Source organism: Pieris brassicae, chromosome 2 (genome assembly GCF_905147105.1).
Source record: "Pieris brassicae chromosome 2, ilPieBrab1.1, whole genome shotgun sequence".
NCBI classification, from domain to species: Eukaryota; Metazoa; Arthropoda; class Insecta; order Lepidoptera; family Pieridae; genus Pieris; species Pieris brassicae.
Genome location: NC_059666.1, coordinates 13,497,084 through 13,522,003, shown reverse-complemented (window position 1 = coordinate 13,522,003; position 24,920 = coordinate 13,497,084). Strand labels below are relative to the sequence as shown.

General features: G+C 33.9%; 1 protein-coding gene and 2 long non-coding RNA genes across 4 annotated transcripts in view; 2 read left to right on the top strand and 1 right to left on the bottom strand.

Annotated features, from left to right (window-relative positions):
• Positions 1–15,530, top strand: part of LOC123719925 (E3 ubiquitin-protein ligase CBL-B-B) — a 69,013-nt gene extending 53,483 nt beyond the window's left edge. The window contains exons 4-14 of one of the 2 annotated variants that reach the window (XM_045676242.1): positions 796–921; positions 2,011–2,126; positions 2,779–2,885; positions 3,294–3,406; positions 4,055–4,146; positions 5,025–5,116; positions 8,905–9,142; positions 9,865–9,986; positions 10,332–10,581; positions 11,548–11,739; positions 12,625–15,530. In XM_045676242.1, the coding sequence (XP_045532198.1) occupies positions 796–921; positions 2,011–2,126; positions 2,779–2,885; positions 3,294–3,406; positions 4,055–4,146; positions 5,025–5,116; positions 8,905–9,142; positions 9,865–9,986; positions 10,332–10,581; positions 11,548–11,739; positions 12,625–12,842 (1,666 nt within the window). In that variant the 3' untranslated portion in view covers positions 12,843–15,530. Of the gene's footprint in view, positions 1–795; positions 922–2,010; positions 2,127–2,778; positions 2,886–3,293; positions 3,407–4,054; positions 4,147–5,024; positions 5,117–6,213; positions 6,894–8,904; positions 9,143–9,864; positions 9,987–10,331; positions 10,582–11,547; positions 11,740–12,624 lie in introns of those variants that run through there. The other variant, XM_045676243.1, reaches the window with a different exon arrangement.
• A 2,617-nt stretch (positions 15,531–18,147) lies between these two features.
• Positions 18,148–21,864, top strand: LOC123719951. The gene is made up of 3 exons (XR_006756029.1): positions 18,148–19,817; positions 21,057–21,233; positions 21,727–21,864. It is a non-coding gene; the product is annotated as an uncharacterized LOC123719951 (long non-coding RNA).
• Positions 21,865–22,892: 1,028 nt separating this feature from the next.
• On the bottom strand, positions 22,893–24,077 carry LOC123719949. Its single transcript, XR_006756027.1, has 2 exons — positions 23,678–24,077; positions 22,893–23,115 (listed from the first exon to the last, which is right to left on the bottom strand). It is a non-coding gene; the product is annotated as an uncharacterized LOC123719949 (long non-coding RNA).
• Between the last annotated feature and the right edge of the window lie 843 nt (positions 24,078–24,920).

Here is a 24,920-nt window from a genome sequence, read left to right as displayed (position 1 = left end):
AAAGACAAAGATGGCAAAGTGTGTTTAAACACATATTTCACAGTCTAGCTAGCACGCTGTACAACAGTCATTTGGAAGCAGCTAACGCGTGAATCTACTTAGATAGTGTAAAAGTTATATAGAAGTAAAACCATTCAATTTAAAACTAAATTCAATTGTATCAAACAGTAAGGCTAAATCAAACCCTTATCCTATGCGCCAAGGGTCCAGGGTCGAGACAGCACAAAGTACGACTTCTATCATATGCCAGTATGTCATACTAGCATACTTTTTACATACATATAGTTAATATACGTATGGTTAGACAACTTGGCAATATATTTAAAGTCAGAACACTTTATGGCTTTATGTAGAAACATAAACACGTCTCCATCTCCTCAATGTGACCTTTGTAATATATGTATTTTGAATCGTATTACTTGTAATTCATGAAACTATATACTAGCTTTTTACTTAGTAGCTGTATTATTTATCATTGGTACTTTAATTTTATTTTCGTTATACTCTTCTTGCAGTGTTGGCCTAGTGGCTTCAGCATGCGACTCTCATCCCTGAGGTCGTAGGTTCGACCCCCATTTTCTTTCTATGTGCGCATTTACCATTAGCTCGATTGGTGAAGGAAAACATCGTGAGGAAACCGGCTTGTCTTAGACCCAAAAAGTCGACGGCGTGCGTCTATACCAGTTACCCTGCACTTTGTATCACGTTGGCATTGGTTGTTAGCGCTTGTTAGCCATAAGGAATCCCTGAAACTGAACTGTATATCTATATTTACTATGTACATTTATATTCCAGGTTATCGTGTACGCGGCTTGGTCAGTGGGCGATTGGGTATGTGACTGTTGACGGCGAGATTCTACAGACGATACCACAAAACAAGAGTTTAGTACAGGCGCTGCTGGACGGATATAGAGAGGGATTGTGAGTACTTAATACCAACAGTATCACTCAGATTTATCCATTTACTGTCAACTGTCAGAATAATTTGACAGAAAAGCCATAGTGTGTTGGCCTTGTGGCTTTAGCGTGCGACTCTACGCATCAATAGAATTTTCTTTCTATAGGATGGTTGACACTTGCTCCTACGATGAAGGCAGACGTCGTTAGGAAAACGGCATAATTAAACCTAACATGTGCCAGACACTGTCTGACCTACTTGTCTATAAAAAATATCAAAGAAATGGACGCAATCTGATGCCAAGACACATATAGAAGCAAAACTGGATTATTATTATTATTATAAAGTCAATATCAAATGTAAGCTTGTATGTTCTAATTTTTTGACTAAATACAATTTTATTTAAACGCCTAACCTATCCAGATAAAGTCAAAGTCAAAAATCATTTATTCATATAGGTAACACAATGTACACTTACGAACGTCAAAAAAATAAAATGTATATAAACTGCTTCTGCTTTACATTTACTGCCAGAAGAACTGGCAATAAACTCTCCGACACTCTTTTTAATCGCCAAGTTTTTTTTGTTGAGCTGCAACCATTACACCATGTTCCACATGACATCTGAAGTAATTAAATAAAAATAAAATAAATTAAAAACAAAGATTTGTCTCAGATTGTCAAAGATCCTCATCATAATCAGCAGGAGGCATGATGAAATAGGAGCACACACTTAGGTTCTCGTGGGAACGACACACAAATACATAGACAAAAATAACTAACATCACCGCATACATGAATTCAAGTCCGACCATTCACCACAAGTAGCACCCGTTCACGAGTATCACGCATGGCCAGCCATCGGCCCTCTCGCCATATTTTAGGGAGAGAGACAGAGTGTTTGCCACGTCATCATTTTTAATCAAAACTTTAACTTTTCCTTAAAGTCATAGCTTAAAACCAAAAACGCTTCAACAAAGATATAGAAGTAGGTTTCAAAGAGAAAAACATCGCGAACCTAATATCGTATAATGAATCCTGAATGAATCCTATAATGAATCGTATAAAACATCGTCAAACAATAAATGACATACTTTGGCAATGTTTTTCAGCTATCTATATCCAGACGGTCGTGACGTGAATCCAGACCTAAGCAGCGCCATCATTTCGCCAGCAGAAGACCATATAACTGTTACGCAGGAGCAGTATGAACTTTATTGTGAAATGGGTAAGAATTTTTTGTACTAGAAACAAATTTGTCTCTTGGAAATTGTCAGTAATGTAGAACAGTGTTTCTCTAGGTCTAAAGTCAGAAATATCTTCCAAATTCCTCCTACAAAAACTAACCTAGGAGTCCAAGCACCTCTCTTTCGAATTCTTCGCGATTTTAACGGATTGAATAGTGCTTGTCCGGAGCTGGATATATTTGGTAGTGGGCTGATCAGTTTTAGACAAAGCATTGTTAGGTGCCTATCTCGAACCTAATCCGCTGTTTTGCTGATGATTTATTTTAGTATTATATGTTTTAATTTTTAATTTCTTTTTTGAAACATTTATGTTTACTTCAATTGTCATACATTTTAGATGAGAGATTTTTAAAAATATGCAGATAGAGTACAATGTATGATGTGGCAAACGTTAATAAATAAATAAAAAAGCCCACAAAAAAGAAAAAAAATTGTGAGCATATAACACTTGCTCGTGTGTAAATCAACATGACAGAAAATGGCCTTAGATCCAACAATCTTGTTGTATCAAGCACAAAAGGCTAAAATCTACTTATCGATTAAGAAAATATCATTACGAAAGAGATACAGAACACTTATGTAAACACTTCTAGTGGCTAGAAGTTCTTTTTAATTTTTTTTAATTTATTTCAGGTAGCACGTTTCAATTATGTAAAATATGCGCTGAAAATGACAAGGATATAAGGATAGAGCCGTGTGGACATCTACTTTGTACGCCCTGTTTGACAGCTTGGCAGATTGTAAGTAATTCTAATAATCTTTATTTTTGGAAATTCTTGCCCCCCCCCCCCCCTCTTTTACCTCTCTCTCGACTCTTTATACCTAAAATTTACCATTATGTGCTGTAAAGTACTGGAAAGTGGAAAATAATATGTACAATAACGCGCAATTGAATCCCCGTACCGCATCGTACCCATCTACCGAGGACAAACAATTACACCCTCCACCCCAAATTTGTTACGTAATACTCCCTTATTACATGTAATGTTTTTTCATAATATTTTTTTTATGTATGAATCATATTATGTCTGGTATAATATCTCAGATAATAATAGCTAAGGCGAAAATTTAAAAATTGGCGAATTTTTAGTTTTACAAGTAGTACCACTCACTAAACATCCCTTTTTTCACATCTGTACCTTTTTCAGGATTCCGAAGGTCAAGGATGTCCGTTCTGTCGTGCGGAAATCAAGGGAACAGAACAAGTGGTTGTTGATGCCTTTATACCCCCGAGGCCGCCGAATACAACGGCTGATGTCAAGTTAGTATATAATATTATTATATATATTTGTAGTCGTCAAAAACTGTGTTTTACGTAAAATATATCTTAATACAAAGAAAGAATAAATTGCTGATATTAGAAAAATAGAGTAATTTTCTTTATAGCTGTGTTTTTGTATTTATGAAAACTGTATTGCAAGTAACATCACCTGTCCCTTTTGATATTAGCGAAAACATAATTTGAAAGAAAAAGATGAAATAGTATTATAACATAACATAAGGTTGAATAGGTGCGTCTGTTTCGTTAGTAATACTACAAAATAATAATCAAAAAGAAAATAATAACAAGGTACATTTTAAGTGTTTGTTCGCTGTGGTAGTAATTGGCCCTGGCTCAGGATTTTGCTTTATAGACGTAAGTTCGATCCCCGGCTGTGGACCAATAGATTTTCTTATTATGTACGTTAACATTCACTCGAACGGTGAAGGAAAACATCGTGAGAAAACCGGCCTTCCTTAGATACAAAAAAGTCGACAGCATATGTCAGGCACAGGAGGCTGATCACCTACTTGCCTATTCGATATACAAATGATCATAGATACAGAAATCTGAGGCCCAGACCTAAAAAGGATTTTTTGTTACTTTTAATTCAAGGGTTAACATTATTAATTCTGTTTGTTTTTCCAGATTGGCGAACACGAAGACAGCGGTTAGGCCGGTGTCTTCAAACTCGTCAGGGTCCAGTGGATCGTCAGGTTCGTCGGCCTGTAATGGGTCAAGTAAGTATCAATATACATACATATAAATATTACAGTCAAAATCTGTTATAACGACTTCAAATGGACTCCTCATTTGGTCGTAAAAGCCGATGACGTTGTTATTAAGGACCTAATACATATAATTCAGCCAGAACCTTAGATGTTGGTCAATAAAACCGGTATGTTGTTCTAAACGATGTCGTCGTAAACGGTTTTGACTGTAAATCTCAATATCTTCGTAATACCTTCAAAGTCTATAGAGACTAGGGAATTGTTAATAATAATTTGGTCGATTTTTATTGTAACAAGTCAAGTCGCTATTTTTTTAATAAATGGCTGGATATTGATTTAATTCATAGCTGTGACTTAGCGGTAAGTATGACTCCCATAAGTCAAATCAAACTAAAAAGGAAGTTATAGAGATGGTTTAATCTGGGGACAACAATTACTTTTCATCAGCCGTGACCCACCCGATGTTGCGTAAATATATGGGGTCCCCTCTGCATCTTCTATTACATTTACTATGGTGTTCGGATGCTTGGGGCTGACCTGCAACTAAGGTTCATCATCGGTCGTCTAGGCAGTTTACGAAATTCCACCTGGACGTCCGTCACTCCACAACAGCGTTTTTAAGGTAGTGTTTGCCACCTACCACCACTTAGTGCAACCAGCTGCCCGCTGAAGTATTTCCGAATTAATTCGACTTGGGGTCCTTCGAGATAATGGCGTACCAATTCCATATATAGTATATACCAATAGGTTTCATGGAATTCCTTGCATATATACAAATAATATAGTATATCATTATAATTTTTCTCTTAAATCGACAAATATTTGAAGTCTGAAATTACTTTTATTTCCTATACAGTAATGTAATGATTGTATTTCGATTATTTCAGGTTCGGAAACGCCTACCACAAACAATGCGAACGGCTGGTCCACAAGGAATACGACGTTTAACGGTCTCACAGATGACATTGATGATTCAGAGGTAAATTATCCATTCTTAGACAATTCGAGAAAAATATTTTTGCCACAGAACGCCTAGTCCTATTATAGGCCCAAGCCTCTCACAATGATGGCCAATCCCTGCAGCGTGTTAACCTTTAGGGAGCGTTCAAGTATTACGTAACGAATTGGGGGGTCGGTGCGAAGCGGGGATTGAATTATGCGTTATTGTTAATATTATTTTCCACTTTCCAGTACCATACACCACATAATGGTAAGTTTTAGGTATAAAGAGTTACTGGCGGGTGGTCAAGAAACGTTTTACTTGCGTGACGTAATACTTGAACGCTCCTTTATTATACAACCGGCAATCACGAAATTTACGATATATTTTTTTTAGTTTTCATTTCAAGTTTTTCTGTATAGAAATTATTACTTTTACAATAACTCTTTAGTATATTGCTCACCATTGAATCGGTAAACAGATTTCATGATCGTATCTAAAATGATTTACAGTGGTAGAATTAAAAATATTTTTTTTACTATATTAAAGCGTTCAAATATTACGTAACGAATTTTGAGGGGGGGTCACTCAGGTCCTCTTGTAAAACGTTACTATGCGGGGCGGAGATTGAATTACGCGTTATTGTTAAAAAATATTCGAATTTCCAATACTTTACACCACATAATGCTAAATTTTAGGTATAGAGTCTCTGGGAGTAGTCACGAAACGTTTTACCATTGGGTAAAGAAAACGATACGGTGCGTTTCATGGGGGAGGGGGGTCAAGAATCTCCAAAAATTGCGTGACGTAATACTTGAATGCTCCCTTATTACGTTAAATATTTGAATTTATGTTTGAGTCGAAGGGATAGTATAGGCTCCTCTCCTGTTACGTTCAAGACGAATAACCCCAAAAAAAATTCTTAAGAGAACGATCCTGAACCGTAAATTATATTTCATTAATGATACAACTAGACTTACTCTATTTAGTACATGACATGACATTATTAAACTATTGAACGAAATTTTTAAATGATTGATATTATACAAACCCTCTTTTATACAAACTTTATTTTCGCTTTTTGCATGTTTTTGGTTGTTGTTATGTTTTAACAATTGTAATGTTTGTCTTTGCAGAGGCGCGACAGAAAGCCGCATGCTTAGTTTGCACGTGATTCGTGATTTTAGCATTTTGTTTACATTATACATTGTATACTGCGGTTAGAAGCTATAGTATTAAACGTTACAATATCGCTATATACATTTAATTATAATGCGTAATAAATGTATAATAATAGACCAGTGAATATTGATGTCATTTTAATGTTTTTTAAACTAAAGGCGATGAAATTGGCCTCAACTGGATAAATATTTTTATGGCTGCTAACCGCAAATTTTCATTTTGCATTGTGTACTTTTGTTTGATTCGTTTGGCTTTGATTGTTTTTTTTATCGTCAAAGATTTTTAACGCTACTTCGGTAGTTTTGTAATTTGATGTTGGAATTTTTAAAATACGTAGGAGAAGTAGCTTAAATAAGCTAGTATTAGGTTGTTGAGGTTTAAGGGAATTTTTTCTCATTAAAAACGAAAACATACTTGACACACGGGGAACAAATTATAAAAAATATAAAAAAAGTAAATTATATCATACGCAGCAGTACGCAGTTATTGTATTAGAAAGCTCGCCCCGAAATAGGTTATATTTTTGCGACTGTAATCGGTTCTGATTTTAGGTAGATGTATTTTATTAGTTTTATGCCGGCTATGTGTGGGATTAAAAGTGTTTTTTTTTAATTTTATTCAAACAAAACTATAAAAGCAATTTTTTTTAATATGACTTATGTTATTTACATAAGGATGTTCGCTACCTATAAAAAAAAGACAAATGGCTGTCTATTAAAAAAAACGTGTTAAAAGTTATACTTCTTTGGCGTAACAAGATAATATTTTTTTAAAACTACACTAACAATAGAAAAAAACTAAATTGCTCACTATAGCCAACTTCAGCGTGTCAGTTTTTTGTGACGATGTGCGCGCGCATCTTAAAAATCTACTCTCATATTTTTTTCCTAACGTGCCAAGAAGTATAAGTACAAAATGAGTATTTGAGTCTTTACAGTAAAATTTTGTATCTATATTTTACGTTACTTCCTCTAACATTCACCCACAAACACACACAAACTGAATACAGTTATTTAAAAAAAAATTCTACTGTGGGGTTGTTAAAAATTCCACCATACATTGGAGATATAAATTAAATGTCATATGAGTCAAACAATAGTACGAATTTTTTATATGTAATTGTTAAATGCATTTATGTTAATTATTTTTGGTCTTAGTACATGGGCGATTTTCGATGACATTGATCCTTCCATGTAAAATATAGTAGCAAATACTCGGACTCAACACATTCAATCCTTATATAATGAATTTATTGACGTGGTTTGTTTTTTTTATTTGTTTTTTTTTATTAGTCCACGTGTTTTAAAAGTCAACACATTCATATATCAATGTAATTTTTTTTTTCATTTTGTGATCTACGTTTTTTTTGACGAGTTACTTTGATGCGGAAGGGTTCATATCTCGACTCCAGTAGCTTTTATTGCATGGGAACGTTCATATTTTGCATGATCATTGTTTGCATCTACGCTTTTGCAACTTGTAAAACTTAAATGATACAAATGAATGTGCTTTGTTCTTGTATTTGTTATAATTTTTATACAGTTTTCATTCATGATTTTTTTATTTACAACTGTATGTGATCAAATATTTTTGCATTTTTTTTAATATGACTATTTTGGCTGGGCCCATTAGAATTCATGTTCATTACAGACATTATGAAATCACAATTTCAAATCGACTCCAGTATTTCTTGTGTTTTTTTTTATTAATGACGTAATTATTTATCCCGTGAAGGGTATTATTAGTTATATTAAGTTAGTCATATTTACTTTAATGTAGATTTAATTTTTTATTTGTCGAATATTTATTTTAAGTATAATTGTTGAAATTATATTTCTTGATGATATTTTTTGTTTTTATTTATAATTATTACGGAGGTTTGGTAAGTTTATATTCTGTATATTATGTTCTGTTCTTATATCAACATTGTGGAAAACAGGAACGTTTTCCTTGTATTTATACAAAAAAATAATTAAGTAAGTTAAAATTAAAAATTACATGAATTATTTACAAGAACATGCACTATAGTGACTAGTGAGATACCTTATCGATGTATAGGAAATCATATAAGGATATGGTTATGTCGCAGTAAAGTGCTTAAAACAGATAGTTAATTGATTTTCTAGAGAGTTAATTAAATGTCGATATTCAATCAAGTCGCTAAAGTTCCGTCAGGCAAGTGAGTGAACGAAACGTTTAACTAGTTTCCTTAACGTTCCTAGGCAACAAGACTAACCTAACCTGACCATTTACAATAAAGCAAAACACGGAATTTTCAATCACACCGAAATAACATCGTCAGCCTCATAAACAGAGGTGATAGTGTCGATTGTACTTATTTAGGACTAGACAAGACCCTATTAGTAATAGTAGAAAAAAATAAAAATAAAATTTAGTAAGCATTTCGATTATGAATGTTTGGATTTGGATCAAACGTAGTAACTCATTTCTATATAAAACGAGAAAACAGGGGATCGCAGCTTCTACCAGATGGTCTTTGTATGGACAAATTAATATTTACATAAAACCCTAAAAGTTATTTCCTAATCACACAATATATTGAAGACCACCATACTAAACCGTATACGTTCGTTGTATTGGATTTGTCGCGTTCATTTTATTTTATAATGTGTATTATTTAACAGGATTGGGCAGAATTTAACGCAGCAACATCGACAATAGATGCATTACGGCCAGGTGTTAGGTCTGCTGGTGCATCACCACGACACTCGCCTAGAGCTGTTCGCAAAGCGCCTGCGCCTGCTGAGAACGCGTACGGAGAACTGCGAGCGCCACCTCTACCGCCTCGGAAGAGTCTTTCTCCAGCAGAAACTATTGTTGCAGCGTCCAGTGTACAGGATATTGCTGCTGCTAGTTCTATTAGTAAGTATTTTTACTATTTGAAGCGAGGTGAAGCGCTCTCTACAGTCCTATCACTCATGTGTGTGTGGTTTTTAATCGCAAGTGGAAATTATTTTCGTCAATACAATCTAGTCGGTTTTATAGATATTTGTTTTATTCGATACGTAAGTCAAGTTGTGTATGTCCAAAGTTGAAAATGAGTAAATATTGAAAGAAAACAATTTTTTACCCGCATTAAAGCTATTTGTATTATTATAAACTGTAAAGCACGCGAAACGTCGGAAGAAATTAAATTTAAAATTAAGTAAATAATTATAAGTTTATAATGATACGAATACCTTTAATCCGCTTAAAAAAATGTTTTCTTTCAATGTGTAAAAGCTATGTTAACCTAGGACAATACTAATGAGTAAATATGCATGGAAAATACTGCGTACGTAATTTTCCTGGATGGTGCTAAGACTAGTACACCCGTGCTGTGACAGCTGGTTTTTAATATGCAAACGTTACACGTAGTTACAGTAAATTACATTAACTCCATAAAACGTCGAAAAGATTGGTTTGCTTAGGTTGCAACGATAACTCCATTAGTATTGGAATTGCACAGTCCAGTCAATTTCTAATTTTCTATAGTTTACACAAGATTTTTATTATATAATGACCTATCTTAATTAGACTTAATTAGAAAAAGTGCAGTTTGGCTCGCAGAGTACTGAATTTATGATATTAAGGCACTTCTTCAGTTCCAGATCCTAGAAGACGATCATCGTTGGAGCCAGAACCAGACTCAAGGCATAAACTGACGTCTGTGATCACTGGTTCGACGGAGACCATCACTGGCATTATTGATACAAGACATGAAGTTGTATGTATTTTTTTTTTACTCCTTTGGTCATCTTTCGTTTTTCCGAGACAATTTGATTTCAAGAAAAAACATGGAGTTGCAGCTTGAGTGTATATGATATCGGTATCACTTGTTTAATAAAACTCATGTCCTCCGTTGCCTTTCTATAAAACAGCCAAAATGGATCTCTACTTGAAGTGTTACGAAAACATTTTATTTTTTGTTTGATTTGAAACAGACTTTCACTTTGTTACTTTATAATAAACTTAGATTATTCAAAGACAAATTAGTTAATTTTCGTCATAGCTATGATACAATAAAATCAAATCTCAAAAAATCTCTAAAATCTGTTTTGGTATTACACAGATACCTCCCGACCCGAGAGCCTTCGAAAAGCCTCGAAGAGCTTGCACACCTCAAGCAAATAGCCGGCCACTTCCCGCACCCCCTCCAGAAAGGCAAGAGGAACGAACAGAAAGGCAAGATAGACACGTGCAAGACCGACTCGATAATCGATTGGATAATCGAATAGAGAGGTCTGAAAGATCGAATTCGGAAAATCGAGTTCTTGATCGACATATGGATTTCAGACCCCCAGAACGGCCAGACAAATCAGGTACATAATATTTTAAGTTACTAGATGATATTACTATTATTTAATATCAAGGAAGACTACATTTTATTATTCTAATAATTATTGCTATTTTGATTGCCATCAGATTCATTAGAGGACATAATAACAAGATTTGGTTGAGTTTATAAAAAATTATATAAATCTATCAATAAATTTAAGGAAATCAAATAAAATTATTATTCATTCGTTAAATTTGATTTTGACGTTGCTATTATAAGCTCTGTGACATACTGACAATGGCAGTAACAAATTCAAATTTAAAAACATATATTAATTTAGGTAACACAATATACACTTATGCACGTCAATAAAGAAATACATATTAAATGCATCTATTTTTACATTTACTGCCAGTTCTCAAATCAAGGGCGTAGAAGGAAAGAGAAGAACTGGCAATAAACTCTCCGCCTCTCTTTTTATTCGCCAAGTTTTTTTGTTTTACAAAATCTTTGTAAGGAGCTACAACCATTATACCATGTTCCACATGACATAAGTAATTTATAGTATAAAATAAAATAATAACAAAGATTCGTCCTTTATGCGCAGTAGGCAACGACATTATAAATTACTTTTGTTAATGTCTATGGAATTACTATTATTTATTAACTATTGAATAGTCGTTAATTAATAGCTATTAACGGTTTCGAACTATCTTGACTTTATTGTTGTTATTTTATAAACTGTGCGACATGACAATGGCAGCTGACAAACAGCCATGACAGAAGCTATTGTTTCGTCACGGCCATAATAGGTGGTGCCCGCTTTATATTGAGATAAAAAAAAACAATAATTGTAAGATTTGCAACTGACAGTTACGGCATTTCTTTAGATTCAAAAACTATTGGATTTGTCATACGGAAGTTATACTTAGCGCCATACCTCTTAACTTAACAGTCCTACTTTATTACCAAAAACATAATTTTTATGCATAAAATTTGATTTTTTCAGACCGAATTCAAGAAAAAGCGAACTTCGATAGGGAACATCGAGCGCCTCCACGTCAAAGATCGCTCCCGTCTTCAACGAGTACGGATCATCAACCAACAAAGTCCACTACTATGCCTAAATTCCCATCAGAGGATGTGAAGGATCCGCCATATGAAAATGTTGGCAATGAGAAAAATGAATTATCTGTAACATGTAAGTTTTTTTTTTAAATGAGTGGGCACAGCAAGAGTGGGTGTAATGCTATGTAGTACAGTAGAGCAAGAGTGGATGCAATACTATGTAGTACAGTAGAGCAAGAGTGGGTGTAATGCTATGTAGTACAGTAGAGCAAGAGTGGGTGTAATGCTATGTAGTACAGTAGAGCAAGAGTGGGTGCAATGCTATGTAGTACAGTAGAGCAAGAGTGGGTGTAATGCTATGTAGTACAGTAGAGCAAGAGTGGGTGCAATGCTATGTAGTACAGTAGAGCAAGAGTGGGTGCAATGCTATGTAGTACAGTAGAGCAAGAGCGGGTGTAATGCTATGTAGTACAGTAGAGCAAGAGTGGGTACAATGCTATGTAGTACAGTAGAGCAAGAGTGGGTGCAATGCTATGTAGTACAGTAGAGCAAGAGTGGGTGCAATGCTATGTAGTACAGTAGAGCAAGAGCGGGTGTAATGCTATGTAGTACAGTAGAGCAAGAGTGGGTACAATGCTATGTAGTACAGTAGAGCAAGAGTGGGTGTAATGCTATGTAGTACAGTAGAGCAAGAGCGGGTGTAATGCTATGTAGTACAGTAGAGCAAGAGTGGGTACAATGCTATGTAGTACAGTAGAGCAAGAGTGGGTGTAATGCTATGTAGTACAGTAGAGCAAGAGCGGGTGTAATGCTATGTAGTACAGTAGTCTGTACGATGTATCATTAAATGGAAGACAAGGTAAACCAACCAAAGCTAATTGATTTCGACGCTTTAGGAATTTCCTTGTTCATTCGAGGGACGTTACATGGAGTTTTGGAGGATTGCCATACAAAGGGGCATAGATATTTCGACAGATTTTCAGTGGACATAATAAATATAAAACCTTTTTGTTTACAGCTAAGAAAATTAACCCGCTGACACACGACAAACACGGTCGTAAATACAACGAAAACGTGTCATATGAAAATATAAATCTCGATTACATCGCGAGGTTGGTCGACGAAGGGTATCCCAAGGAGATCGTGGTTCGGGCGTTGGGCATTACGCGGAATGATCTAGAAATGGCCTGCGATATTCTACACGAATTCGGCACGAAGGTCCCTAATAAATGCTAGAGATGTATTTATAGTTCAACTGTTCGCTTTAATAGTTCTTATTTTCAATAGTCTAAGGTCCATATTCCCATCTAGTCTTGAGCGATGTGATGTGAAATCGAAACTCAATTTTAATTTTACATTATTGAAACTATTTGATGTTAAATAAATATGAAAAAACGAAACGTAACGTGAATGTCAAAATTACCACTCATAGCAAGGTCGTAATTTTATAAATGTCAAATTCTTGTCAGAACCTCGTATTAATAATGGTTTGGACTTTCGAGCGTTAAAGAAACATTTGTACCTTCTAAATTGTATAAATACATTAATAGCGGAATTAAAATATATGTAGGATAAATTGAAATTATATTTGATTAACCGATGTACAAAGTTACTACATTTTATTTCTAAACGCTCTTAACACTGTTAACTAAAGTGCTCTACATAGGGCTTTTAGTTAAAACAGTGTTATAAGACTGATTTAGTTCTACATTCATTCTACAACATTTGATCTAAAATTTAATATCACTTAACATTCACGATCACTGCACTGATACGTCATCTATTTATTTATTTCTCCCATTAGAAAATAAATAAATATACTATGATAATATAATGCCTGCGTCTCACAATGTTACGTTCTAATACCCAACAGCTATATAGTTGTTATTGAAAACTACGATAACAACTATTTATATATATTTTTTTAAATGGGTTCAATCAAAAATCTGCCTAAAAAACTGAGAGTTTTTCAGTGGCGTAACAATAGGGTGGCAGGGCTGGCAAAATGCCAAAATGCCCAAGAGGCCGCGAGCTCAAAAAAAATGTTATTTTTATTTCATTGTAAATGTATGCAGGTTTCCTTACGTTTTTCACCGAAAAGCTGAGGAATGTAATACGCATTAGTCTAGCGCTTAGACAGATCATTCCCTCTTGCCTAAAACGGAGTTATCATTGTGGTATTAGTGGGACATATACAACGTGTAATTGAATACGCTGAAAATCTCGAAGTTTATTAAAATTAATCTACAGTCAATCGTCACATGTACTAAGTACAACGTGACGATTTTTACTGATAGGGCTCCATCAAAAGATGTTGCCAAGGGCCTCAGATTGTATAGTTACGCCTATGGCGTTTTTAATACTTTGTAGAACTAGCCCGTTAAGCCAACAATATCGCTAGGGTCCTTCAAGTAGTACATACTAATTTTTAAGGCCAAAAACGTGACTGTATGGGCGGCGGTATCATGTAACATCAGATGAGCATCCTGCCTGCTTGACCTCTGTCTATTAAATACTTAAAATAAAAGACGAAAAACTTATTTCGCAACAAACGGAATGATTTGAATGACAAGCGAACCTATTCGTCTGTTAAAACAAAACCAATTATAATAATAAATTGAAGAGATATGTATATCGATTTTTTATATTAATTTTAATACGATTTCCAATTCTCAGTATTTGTATTACTAAGTATACTTAACTCTGTACATAATATATTTTCGTAAAACGCTATCTTATATACTTAATAGCTGTTTAAATAGTCTATATTTTTCATAATTACGTATATTTGTAATAAATTTTGACACTTTGACTTATGATATTTGCAATATGAATAGAATTAAACTATCTCTTATTGTACTTCTCGCGTTTCCTTAATAAACATACACATTTGAAAGTTTAAGGTAAAAACATTATTTCGATAGGATAAAGAAAATCTTGAAATTAAAAATAATTTAGTATTTGTTACTTTGTTTCCCTTTAGATGGGTTAATGTTTTTCAGCCGCCAATATTAAATGATGAGATTTTTTGACCATGTGCGTAAAATTTATATCCATCTCGTAATCATTGCGGAGGTCATGTCATTTTGAGGTGCCTGTTGCTAGTGATATCTCCAATTATAATAATTTATAGTCAATATAATTTTGTACGATAATTTTTGCAAATGAAATATAGAAAATCCTTGTTATACTTTACTCAAATCAATACCGGCGGACCTTATTATGATATTATGTTAATGTTCTTATTATATGACATGAATATTTGTATATGGCTAATTGTGCGGATTTTCTTTTTATTATTCGACATTTTATGTATACGCGAAAAGTACAATTGAGAATATGTAAATATTTTGATATTCTTTCGACATTCATGTTGGACATTTAGTTAAGACGGAGCTTATGCTAATTTTATAAGAAATTCTAAAACTAAAGACGTGCAATTTTGTTTAATGCCTTACGGTTTGGTAAGCGTTCGAAACTGTTTGGTTACAAGAACCATTTGTAACCGTTAGTTGATTTAAGGACTGACTTGTTTAGCTTATAGTGCGTAAATTCTCGGAAAATAATTACAAATCGTCGTTCGTTTTTATTGTTAATATTTCTTATTTTAATGTGCTCTAAATATTTTTGAAATCTAGTTTTTAAATGTGTAATAATGTTGAGATTCGGCAGCTCATAATGGTCTAATAATTATATTATAGTGTAGTTCTTACCCACTGATTTAGGTATTGAAGTGACATATCCACCAAATAACTAGTCAAGCTGCATATTTTCAATAACAAATTAGTTGTACCACGGATATGAGTTTCACTCAATTACTCACTAGATGGCGTTGTATTAAACTCTAACATTAACATGGCCTAACTTCATGTCTGTTATACGAAATATACAATGTTCTGCTGAATAAAGTAATTATTTTGTACATTTGAAATTATTGATGTTTTTATTCCCAACTCATTTCCGTGGTATACAAGTATCGAGCTCTTAGGCTGTGTATACACTTATATTAAAATTAATCTTGTTGTTTAGACGTTCAATAAGTGTATAGAGCCCTTAAATTTTATTTTACTAGACGCATGTTAAGATTTTGCACCTATGTATTACATAACTAAATATTTAAAAATGCCTTTTTAGATTTTTTTATTTTTTCTAGCAACCAAACTATTATGAATTGGTAATTAATAAATTATTATTCAATTGAATTGTGTTTAATATTTTACTATATTATTCCCGTGCCCCCGGCAAAGAAGCTTTTGAGATGCTCATAACGGACAATCATCGTAGCCCATGGACACGCATTTTAGTAGTGTTGCCGGCCTTTGTGGGAAGAGTATGCCCACTTATCCAATTGGAAGCTGTGTCTCCCAAGGAAGACCTCTACCGGGACTCGACTCCACAGTTCGCTAGTTCGTAAAAGAAAATGCCTAGCGACGCGGACCGCGGAAGACTGGCAGCCATCAAGGATTGAGCGATTGTGCAACCAGTGGATACAAACTATATTTTGACATGTTTTATAACAATAACTAACTGATTTGTGATGAGAAGCAAATGTTGACAAAAATAACAAGGTAAAAATTTTGTTTCTCCTGATAGATTTATTATAAGGCATTATCTATTTAAATATCACAAAATATTATTTCTACATAATTAAAGAAATTGAAATTTTTTATTGAAGTGAAATTAACACACAGTCACATTATTCCGTTACGCGCCATCTTCACGGTTGATTCGAAGAGATTCGAAGCCATTAATAGCAAACATATATAATAACTATAACAATGATAGTAATAATTATATTACAATTAATTAAATTCAGTAATAATCTTAGTAGTAATAAGGCAAAATGAAATAATTGTATTATTTGTATTCAAGTTTCACTTCTTACGTGTGTACACTTTTTTTAAATGTTGACGGCTAACTTCAGGGTGTCGGTTTTTTGTGACGGTGTGCTCATTTTTATTGTCATCATTTTCTCCTAACGCGCCAAAAGAAGTATAACTTCAGAAATTTTCGGGGATTTAAAAGAGTGACTATTGTTAGTCCTTCTCGTTTCACGCATTTGATTTGAGAACTGGCGGAATTAAAATTTACAACCATTGTTTTGTTTTACCAATGTATATTAAGTATATGAATAAATTATTATTTGACATTTTTAATATACGACATTAAAATAATAGATTTCTTACTGATAATACTTAAACAATACAATTCTACTACGAGACTACGTAACGTCGAAGTCGCCCAGTCAGTAATTAATTTAATATTTTAACGACTCTTCGAATGACGCATTAATTATCGAATATCTCGGTACCGTATCGTTCGGATTTAATTTCAATTTGCTATGCACACTTTCATAGCCATCGGGATTTTGTATGTAAGTCATGTTTTGTATATTAATGCCGCAATCCTGAGAGCATTTGTAGCTAACAACAAAATGATCTCTTGTATAGATTTTCCTGATACTTCTTTAACCGCTATCGACTTGGGAAATAGTCCAAGTTTAATTAAAATCGATTCAGTAGTATGCAAGCATCTCTTGGGATTTGTATAATAAAGGTAACACTTCTATATTGTGTGAAAAAAAGTAACACATGCCAGTGATTTATTGGCACTAAATGTTGTACTTTATGGAAGTATGTATTCCTTAATTTAATAAAGATCTTATTTCATTGGACCGTTTATTATCATAATATAGAAAAGTATGACTAGGCGATGTTTGTTATATATGTCGAGATACTAATATGGCAATGAAAATCGTCAACCTGTTTTACCCGTAACCCGACTTATATAGATAGGGTATAATCAGAATACTTGAAATACAGTTTTCACATTCAATTAAATAAAATAATAAGATAGTTTATTAACGTATGAAAGAAGGAGTAGTAAAGAACACATGTAAATAGATTTATATATCGTTTTGAAAATAAGTTCCAGGTCCAAGCAGTAACATGCCAGTTTCCAAATCACATAGATTTACAGAAAATTGAAGAAATTAAATATAGAAATGAGAAATACAATGTACTCAAGCCCACCGTTCACATGGTACGTGATCACTTCAAAGACGTAATGCTGCAACGGAGAAATACATTTCCGACGGACAAATTATTTATGGATAAAAACGGCTTCCGGCATTTTTGGAAAGGTCTAGATATCAAACCGAATTTACGGAAAAATATCCAAGTGAATAACATAAGTAGAAATGCACGCAAACAACCAAATCGCAAGAAAAAAGTTTTGGAAAAGGCCTTTTTGCCAAATATCAAACCTAAACACTTGAGGGAAGGCAGTAATTTGGTGAAAACGACATTTTTCTGCCCATTCTTTGGGGTTATGACCATGTTGACCGATGTTAACATGGATATAGTAGAACCTAAACAAGAATAAAGATGTATTTGACTAAGGAAGTTACGAACAGTGTTTAAAAAAATAAAATAAATCAATGGCGGTACAACCTTTTTGGTCTGGGCCTCAGATTTCTGTTCTGTTTCATGATCATTTGTTAATCTAATAGGCAAGTAGGTGATCAGCCTTTTGTGCCTGACACACGCCGTTGACTTTTTGGGTCTAAGCAGGTATCCTCACGATGTTTACCTTTACCGTTCGAGCGAATGTTTAATGCGCACAAACATAGAAGTCCATTGGTACACAGCCTGGGATCGAACCTACATCCTCACGGATTAGAGTGGCACGCTGCCACTATGCCAACACTGCTCGTCGAACGAACAGTGATAAAATTCTAGACTTTTATGATTAAACCGCTATTGAACCGCTTTTGTTTAATTTTTGAACGCTGTGTAGTAAACAGACCTAACTAAAACTGAAAATGATTTAGAATATGACAACAATACTACAATCGTTATTTTGTAAGTGAATTCGGCACAAGTACAAGCGTTGGAAGCATGTATGTGACGAGATTCCAAAATCTCGTCAATATAAAATCCTCCAAAGACATATTTTTCTGTAGTTACAATATTTAATAGATAACATTACAAATAAAACAGTAAAGGCTTAGTACATTTAGTGATTTTTCTCTTGAGTATCTGAAAAGAAAAGCTTTCCAAAAACTTTAAGCTGAGTTTCATCAAAATCGTGTTAAACGGATGTCATTGCATCAGTGCTTTTTTTCCTCTGAAAGATGATTCAAAAATCGTCTGTTAAACCGTCTTGTCATATACGGATCATCTTCTTCAACCTTATACTCATCAAACGTGTTAAGGAAACTATTAACTGCAGTTTTAAAGGCCCGTCGATAACTCGTAACTGGCATTCGACGCCGTAAAGTCACAACTGGTTCAAATGGTATCAACATACCCGCGGCAGTAGCTATCAACGGCATGAAAGGCGCAGGGAAGTAATAGGAAATAATTTCCATCACACCATTCACAATACACGTCCCAATATTTTTCAGTACCATAACGACTTTCGGTTCCGTTATGAGTCTGGCTAACGGCGCCGTTAGAATTCTGTAAAATGTAATTTTGAATTTTGGTTCGTTTGTCTTTTCTAATATGACCTTCTTGTCTTTTTCTGTGATGTCATACTCCTCAGATATGTAAGACAGTTTTGATTTGTTAATATGTGTAACTGTTTCCGGCTTTTTTGTGTCGTATTGGTCGTTTATTTCGGGGGCTTGGGGCTGTAAATTGTACAATTACAATACTTTGATTATTTAATCTCTAGTTTCGTCAACAAATTTGATGTATTTAAGTAGCAGAGACTGAGGGATTTATTAATTGAAATGGCTATTTCAATTCTTTGATGTGTCCCTCATACAATGAATGAAATATTAAATATGAAGTACACTAAATAAATATTTATTTTTGGTTTATTCTTCTGAAGTAAGTCACAAAAGCTGTTGTAAGTTGTCATGTCCTGGACCTGACACAAAGTATTGAATGTTGCTAATAAGAAAAAAAACGAGTATGCAAATGAAAATCCATTTGACATCGCAAATTCCCTTTATGCCATCAAAGAATTACTCACCGCCGCCATAAAAAGAAAAGGGCAAAGAGATAAAATAGTAAATAGCAGGAGAGCCATTTCAACTGAATTTTCAGTCACATCTCGAGTCTCTTTGATCGAGAAATAATGTATTATCGTAAAATTGCTTTACGAACTTTTTATGTTTTGTTTATTTTATTGCATGTTACAGAATTTAATTTAGTACTATTTTACAGTTCAGTTTGAAACTGGAAAATATTATACTGCAATGTAAGTATGTGTTTTAATATTGTGTAAAGACTGTTAAAAACATATTATTTTAGTTCTGTAATAAGAGAAAACTGTATAGGAATGTACTTATAACATGAGAATATAAAGCCAAAAACATGGCTGTTTCTTTGTTTACCGATAATGTTTACATTTTTTTATATGTAACATATGATGCCAGTATTAGAATTATAAGCTATAAATTATAAGAAACGATTCAGAATTTGAACCCATTTTAATAATTTTGGCGTGACTTGTTTTAGTAACAGATATATTACATCCTTAACAATTCAGTGTCGGTAGATCACGTATTTCTATCTTTATATCATTTGTCTGTTTAAAACATACCGTACGTACATACAACCTGTCCCGGATTAGCCATATAGCAACAGTAGCAAATAGTATAGCAGCGGGCCTCGCGAATTTGGGGGCCCCGCTCTCCAACGTACCCGTAACCGTAATAAAAAAATATTACATATGAGCGTAATATATCTTGCTTCACTTCCACTTAAAAATCTAAAACTCGATTTCGTCACGTTAAATCGTATCTATAAATAAGTAGGTATTTTACAAACTTTTTACCGAAATGTTCTAATGTTTAATTATAATCGATATCTTTTGACTAGCATCTGTACCGCATCTACCTTTCAAGTGGCCAGATTTTTTTTATAAGAACGTCTATATCATCTCACTTTGTTGAATATAGAATCCAGAATCCAGAAAAATTTATTCGTAATGGTTTTGTTTTATTCAATATCCTAAACTTGAGAACCTTAAGCAAACCAAGGGCCCCTTGATAGAATTTGCCCCAGGCCAACAGGCTCCGCGCTGGCTTAATCCGGCACTGCGTAGAACATAGTTTCGTCGCGTTATTTATTCTTTAACATCTAATTGGCCATATAAAGATTTATTCACCAAAAATACATAAACTATCCTAACATTACTAAGCCAATACAACAATGTAAATATCGCTACTGTAAACTCACTCTGCAAAGATATAAAGATGTCAATAGTGTTGGAGAAAGCATTCATTAAGCGCAACGTCTTTGTTAACGGGGATATTATGTGCAACAGACTGGTTCTGGCCTTTGGTAAGACAAAAACCATTACAGCCCAGCCTGGTTTCGAACACATGGCTTGCTGGTAGATGCATTATTAACATTAAGTTATCTATTACTATTACGTCACGGGAGATCAAAAATGCAAATTATTTTCGCCATAATATCTAATGTATTGTTCCAGCGTTATTTAGAATGATGAAAAGCGAGCGTCTTGGAACGAGTTAATTGGCAAAACTTAATTAAAAACAAATTGAGAAATTCAATTATAAGAGATCCGAACGTTTGTTAATCACTATCGAGAATGAGATTCTTTGGAGTTTTTATTTTATTTATGGCTGTTTTCTGTGTACATTCACAGGTTGTATAATATGTTTATAGATTTTACTCTGTTCTGTAACTTTATGACAGCTGCGTCTGTTGTAAATATATTTGTTTTAAGGAATGTAAATGTTCTGTGTCTGAAGTCAAAACAATTATTGTTTCGCTAGGAATACGCAGTGAATACTCTTTAACTAAGGGGCCTCGGAGGTATTTTATAAACCGCTTGATAGTACTTGATAGTTAATTTATTATAGAATAATACTATTAACATTTAAACGCGTTTATTAATTGCAATTTTATAATTAATCTACCTGTGGACGTGCTTAGACATAACGTTGAGCTAAAGTTGTACAAGACAGTTTTATTCATTTAATGTTAAAAAAAAAACTAAATTTGGACATACAAGACTTTAGCAGAACCTATATCACACTGCTGTATATTTATAGCGTATAAAATGTGTATAAATTTTGTTCTTATTACAAATTATTACGCTTTAAACAAAATATAAGAATGGTTTAATATTATTTTAGGTACCATATGACTATCCACCCATAGGACGAGAAGCAAGGAGAGATGCGTTGAGACCTCATCCATCTGATGTAAACCTTATTTATGAGAGGTTGTTCCCTTCACGACGCAAATATGCAGATTAAACTTATTTCGTTATATTTTTTCGTCTTTTGTTGCTAGAAAAAATTTCACTGAGGTATTTTTGAATAAGGTTTTTGAACTTTATTAACAATTTTAGATTTTCCAGTTTGAGTTCAAACTTAAACGTGTAAGACACTTGGAAAACATAGGCCTAGTAATACTTCATGACTGATAAATCTTATAGTAATTATTGTTTTTATCGACTAACTTACCCTTGAAATCCCATCTCATAACTCCTGCTTTCTTGGCGATTCCTTTAAGTTAGGCTATGGAATTCACTTCCCGTCCCTATTCGCTTAGCTTTTTCTAATCTATCTTCCTTTAAATTTCTTCTTCACAAACATTGCCTGTCCACTTCGTATCCCTAACTTTCGTACTAACTACTAACTGACGTGAGACTGATCTTGAATTAGGTTATCGTGATTCATGTGCACTTTTTACTTTTTGTTTTTCATGTATCCGTTTAGTTTATTTTTTGTTCCTGTTTAGTTTCTTCTTTATAATATGTATTTTTGCACTTCTTTTAATACGCCAACGCATACGCGTTCACACGCCAATAATTCAAAAGCAAACAAAACAGTAGGCTGTCATTTCTACAGAACCTTCTGGAACTGGAACTTATAAGTAGTATCATTTATACAAATACAGAAAATTTGTAGCATAATCCGTGACTATCCTGTTTAGTTAATGTTATAGAAAAGGTGACTTCATCTTCAATTTAAATTTTAACACTTCTCGCACGATAGTCACCTTAAGTAACGAGCTCCCAATACATCTGCATCGGCTATCTATGGAGCGTCAATGTTTCAGTTGGTGTATGACGTTTTACGTGCAATTTCGTGGTCAATGGTCTGATTGTTATAATGTTATAGTTTATATGTCACTGGCCTAAGTATATATGTTAATAAAAGAATAATTGGGAATAGTTTGTGTTTCCACCACACCTTTCCTTTCTATTAAAATCTTTTATACAATAAATAAATAAAATATATACATCAACGTCTCATAATTCGAAAAACGAATTGTAAAAAAAAACAAAACAAAATCGGACAAAAGCTCGTTGCACACTTTAATAAATAAACAATTTAACCTACAAAGCTTTCATTCATTTTTGATCCAATAATGTATAGTGGGAGAACGGCGAAATTCATTTAGTTATGGTCGCTGGCTGCCCTGAGTGTCGCTACCAGATCATCGACGTCGATGTTTGAGGGGACTGGCGATGCTAATTCCGCATACTTGATCGTATAGTCGTAGTAGTCCTGGGCCTGTGGAGGTATGAAATAAACTTGATCTATTACACTAAGCACATACTTATTGCATAGTAAGTTGCCACTAAACGGCTTGGTCTTTGCTGCAAAACTCTATTCCATCTGGCACGGGACACCTGTACTGTGCCTATTTCTCGGCGTCCTTGAATTTTCAATTTTTTTTCCAGCTAATGAGCAAAAATTTAATGCGCACATAGGGAAAAATATGATACGCATGATTTAAGGCACGCCCCTAGGTGGTCACAAATTTCTGCTTAAAAAGAGATCAACAAGCTTTTTAAAACTGCGTCAAGTATATCAAGTTTCGTGAACGTATATTTAGATAACTATATCGAACTACTAATGTAATATGTTACTAACTGGCTTTGTGTACTGTGAATTTTACTCAATGCTATTGTTGTTTCTCGGAAATCAAACGGATTGCTTTCACTGCTTGCAGCTACGATACAAAGGTGGTGTCTAATATTCTCACCAAAAAAATAATGTATAATTTTCAATCTAATTATTGGTAATTAGTTAAAAGTTATTATTCTTTACTTAGATTTTTATTTTATCTTACCATAGCAGAGATCAAAAGTGCCATCACAGCACACAACAACACAAGCCACTTCATTTTGCCGTCGATGTGACCGAACCTGCGCGTGCGCAGATTTATATAGCATCCTTGATATCCATGACTGTTCCACATAACAGAAGGAAATTAAAATTTACGGATATTTGGATAAGGGTGACATGATTCTGAGTCATTTGCTCACTGTAATTTTTTATGACAGTTTTTATTACCGTATTCGTAAGTAATATGATTTACATTATCGTTGTTCCACACATTATTACTATTTCTTTAATAATATTTATTTATTTCGCATTCTAACTATGAGAAAGATATATCCAAATATGGAAAAAAACATATTAAATACATTTAACTAGGTAATACTTAATTGAGGTGTGTTGTGTGATGGTGTGTAAGTGGGGTGTGCTCAATATGGAGGTGATTTATTAATGCATATTCCGCGATAGCTCAAACAAGTCAAGGCTTAAGTAAAGGTCGTTGTTTTGTGCGATACAAAACCTTGATTATAATGACTTTTTGATATTTTATCACTCTTCTTACGACTTCTTAAGTGGATAAAGAGTTAGTGGACGATGAATGTGTTCTTCCTCAATACAGAATCCTTAAACAATCCCACAGACTGGACTGAACTCGATGTATGATTAGCGGTTGATGTAAAGATATTTAATTTTTTTGTGAGATACTTTGCCTTTGATTTAGTATGCAATATCATCGTTCATACAATGGGCAGAGGCGGTGAAAACTTGGAAAAAATGATAGCGGTAATACAGATGGCAACATATCTGGTGGTTTTTCACCAACCAGGTGGACTCATAGTCCCCTAAACTGTACACTGTCATAAAAGAGGCGCTGGACAGAAACCGATGGAAGCAGATAGTCCGCTCTAGATGCTTCGTTGCTGACCACGATGCTCAGACATGAGCTGCCGATTAAAGAGTGATCATCGTTCTGATTGTGGATGTCGCTACAACTTAAGTGTAGAAAATATTTATATAACAGAAATTTTAGTTTTGTGACCACACCCAAATGTAATCGGTTTCGTAACAATAGATATTTATAAAAAAAATATCATTTTTGTTTTTGTGCTTGATATGTCCCAATGTCTTATTTATACCAATGGCACCATGCCTTTCTTCCTCACGACGTTTTCATTCACTTCAAAAAGTCCATTGGTGCATAGCCGGAAACGAATACGACACCAGGTATTTGAGGCGCACGTTAAAACCACTGC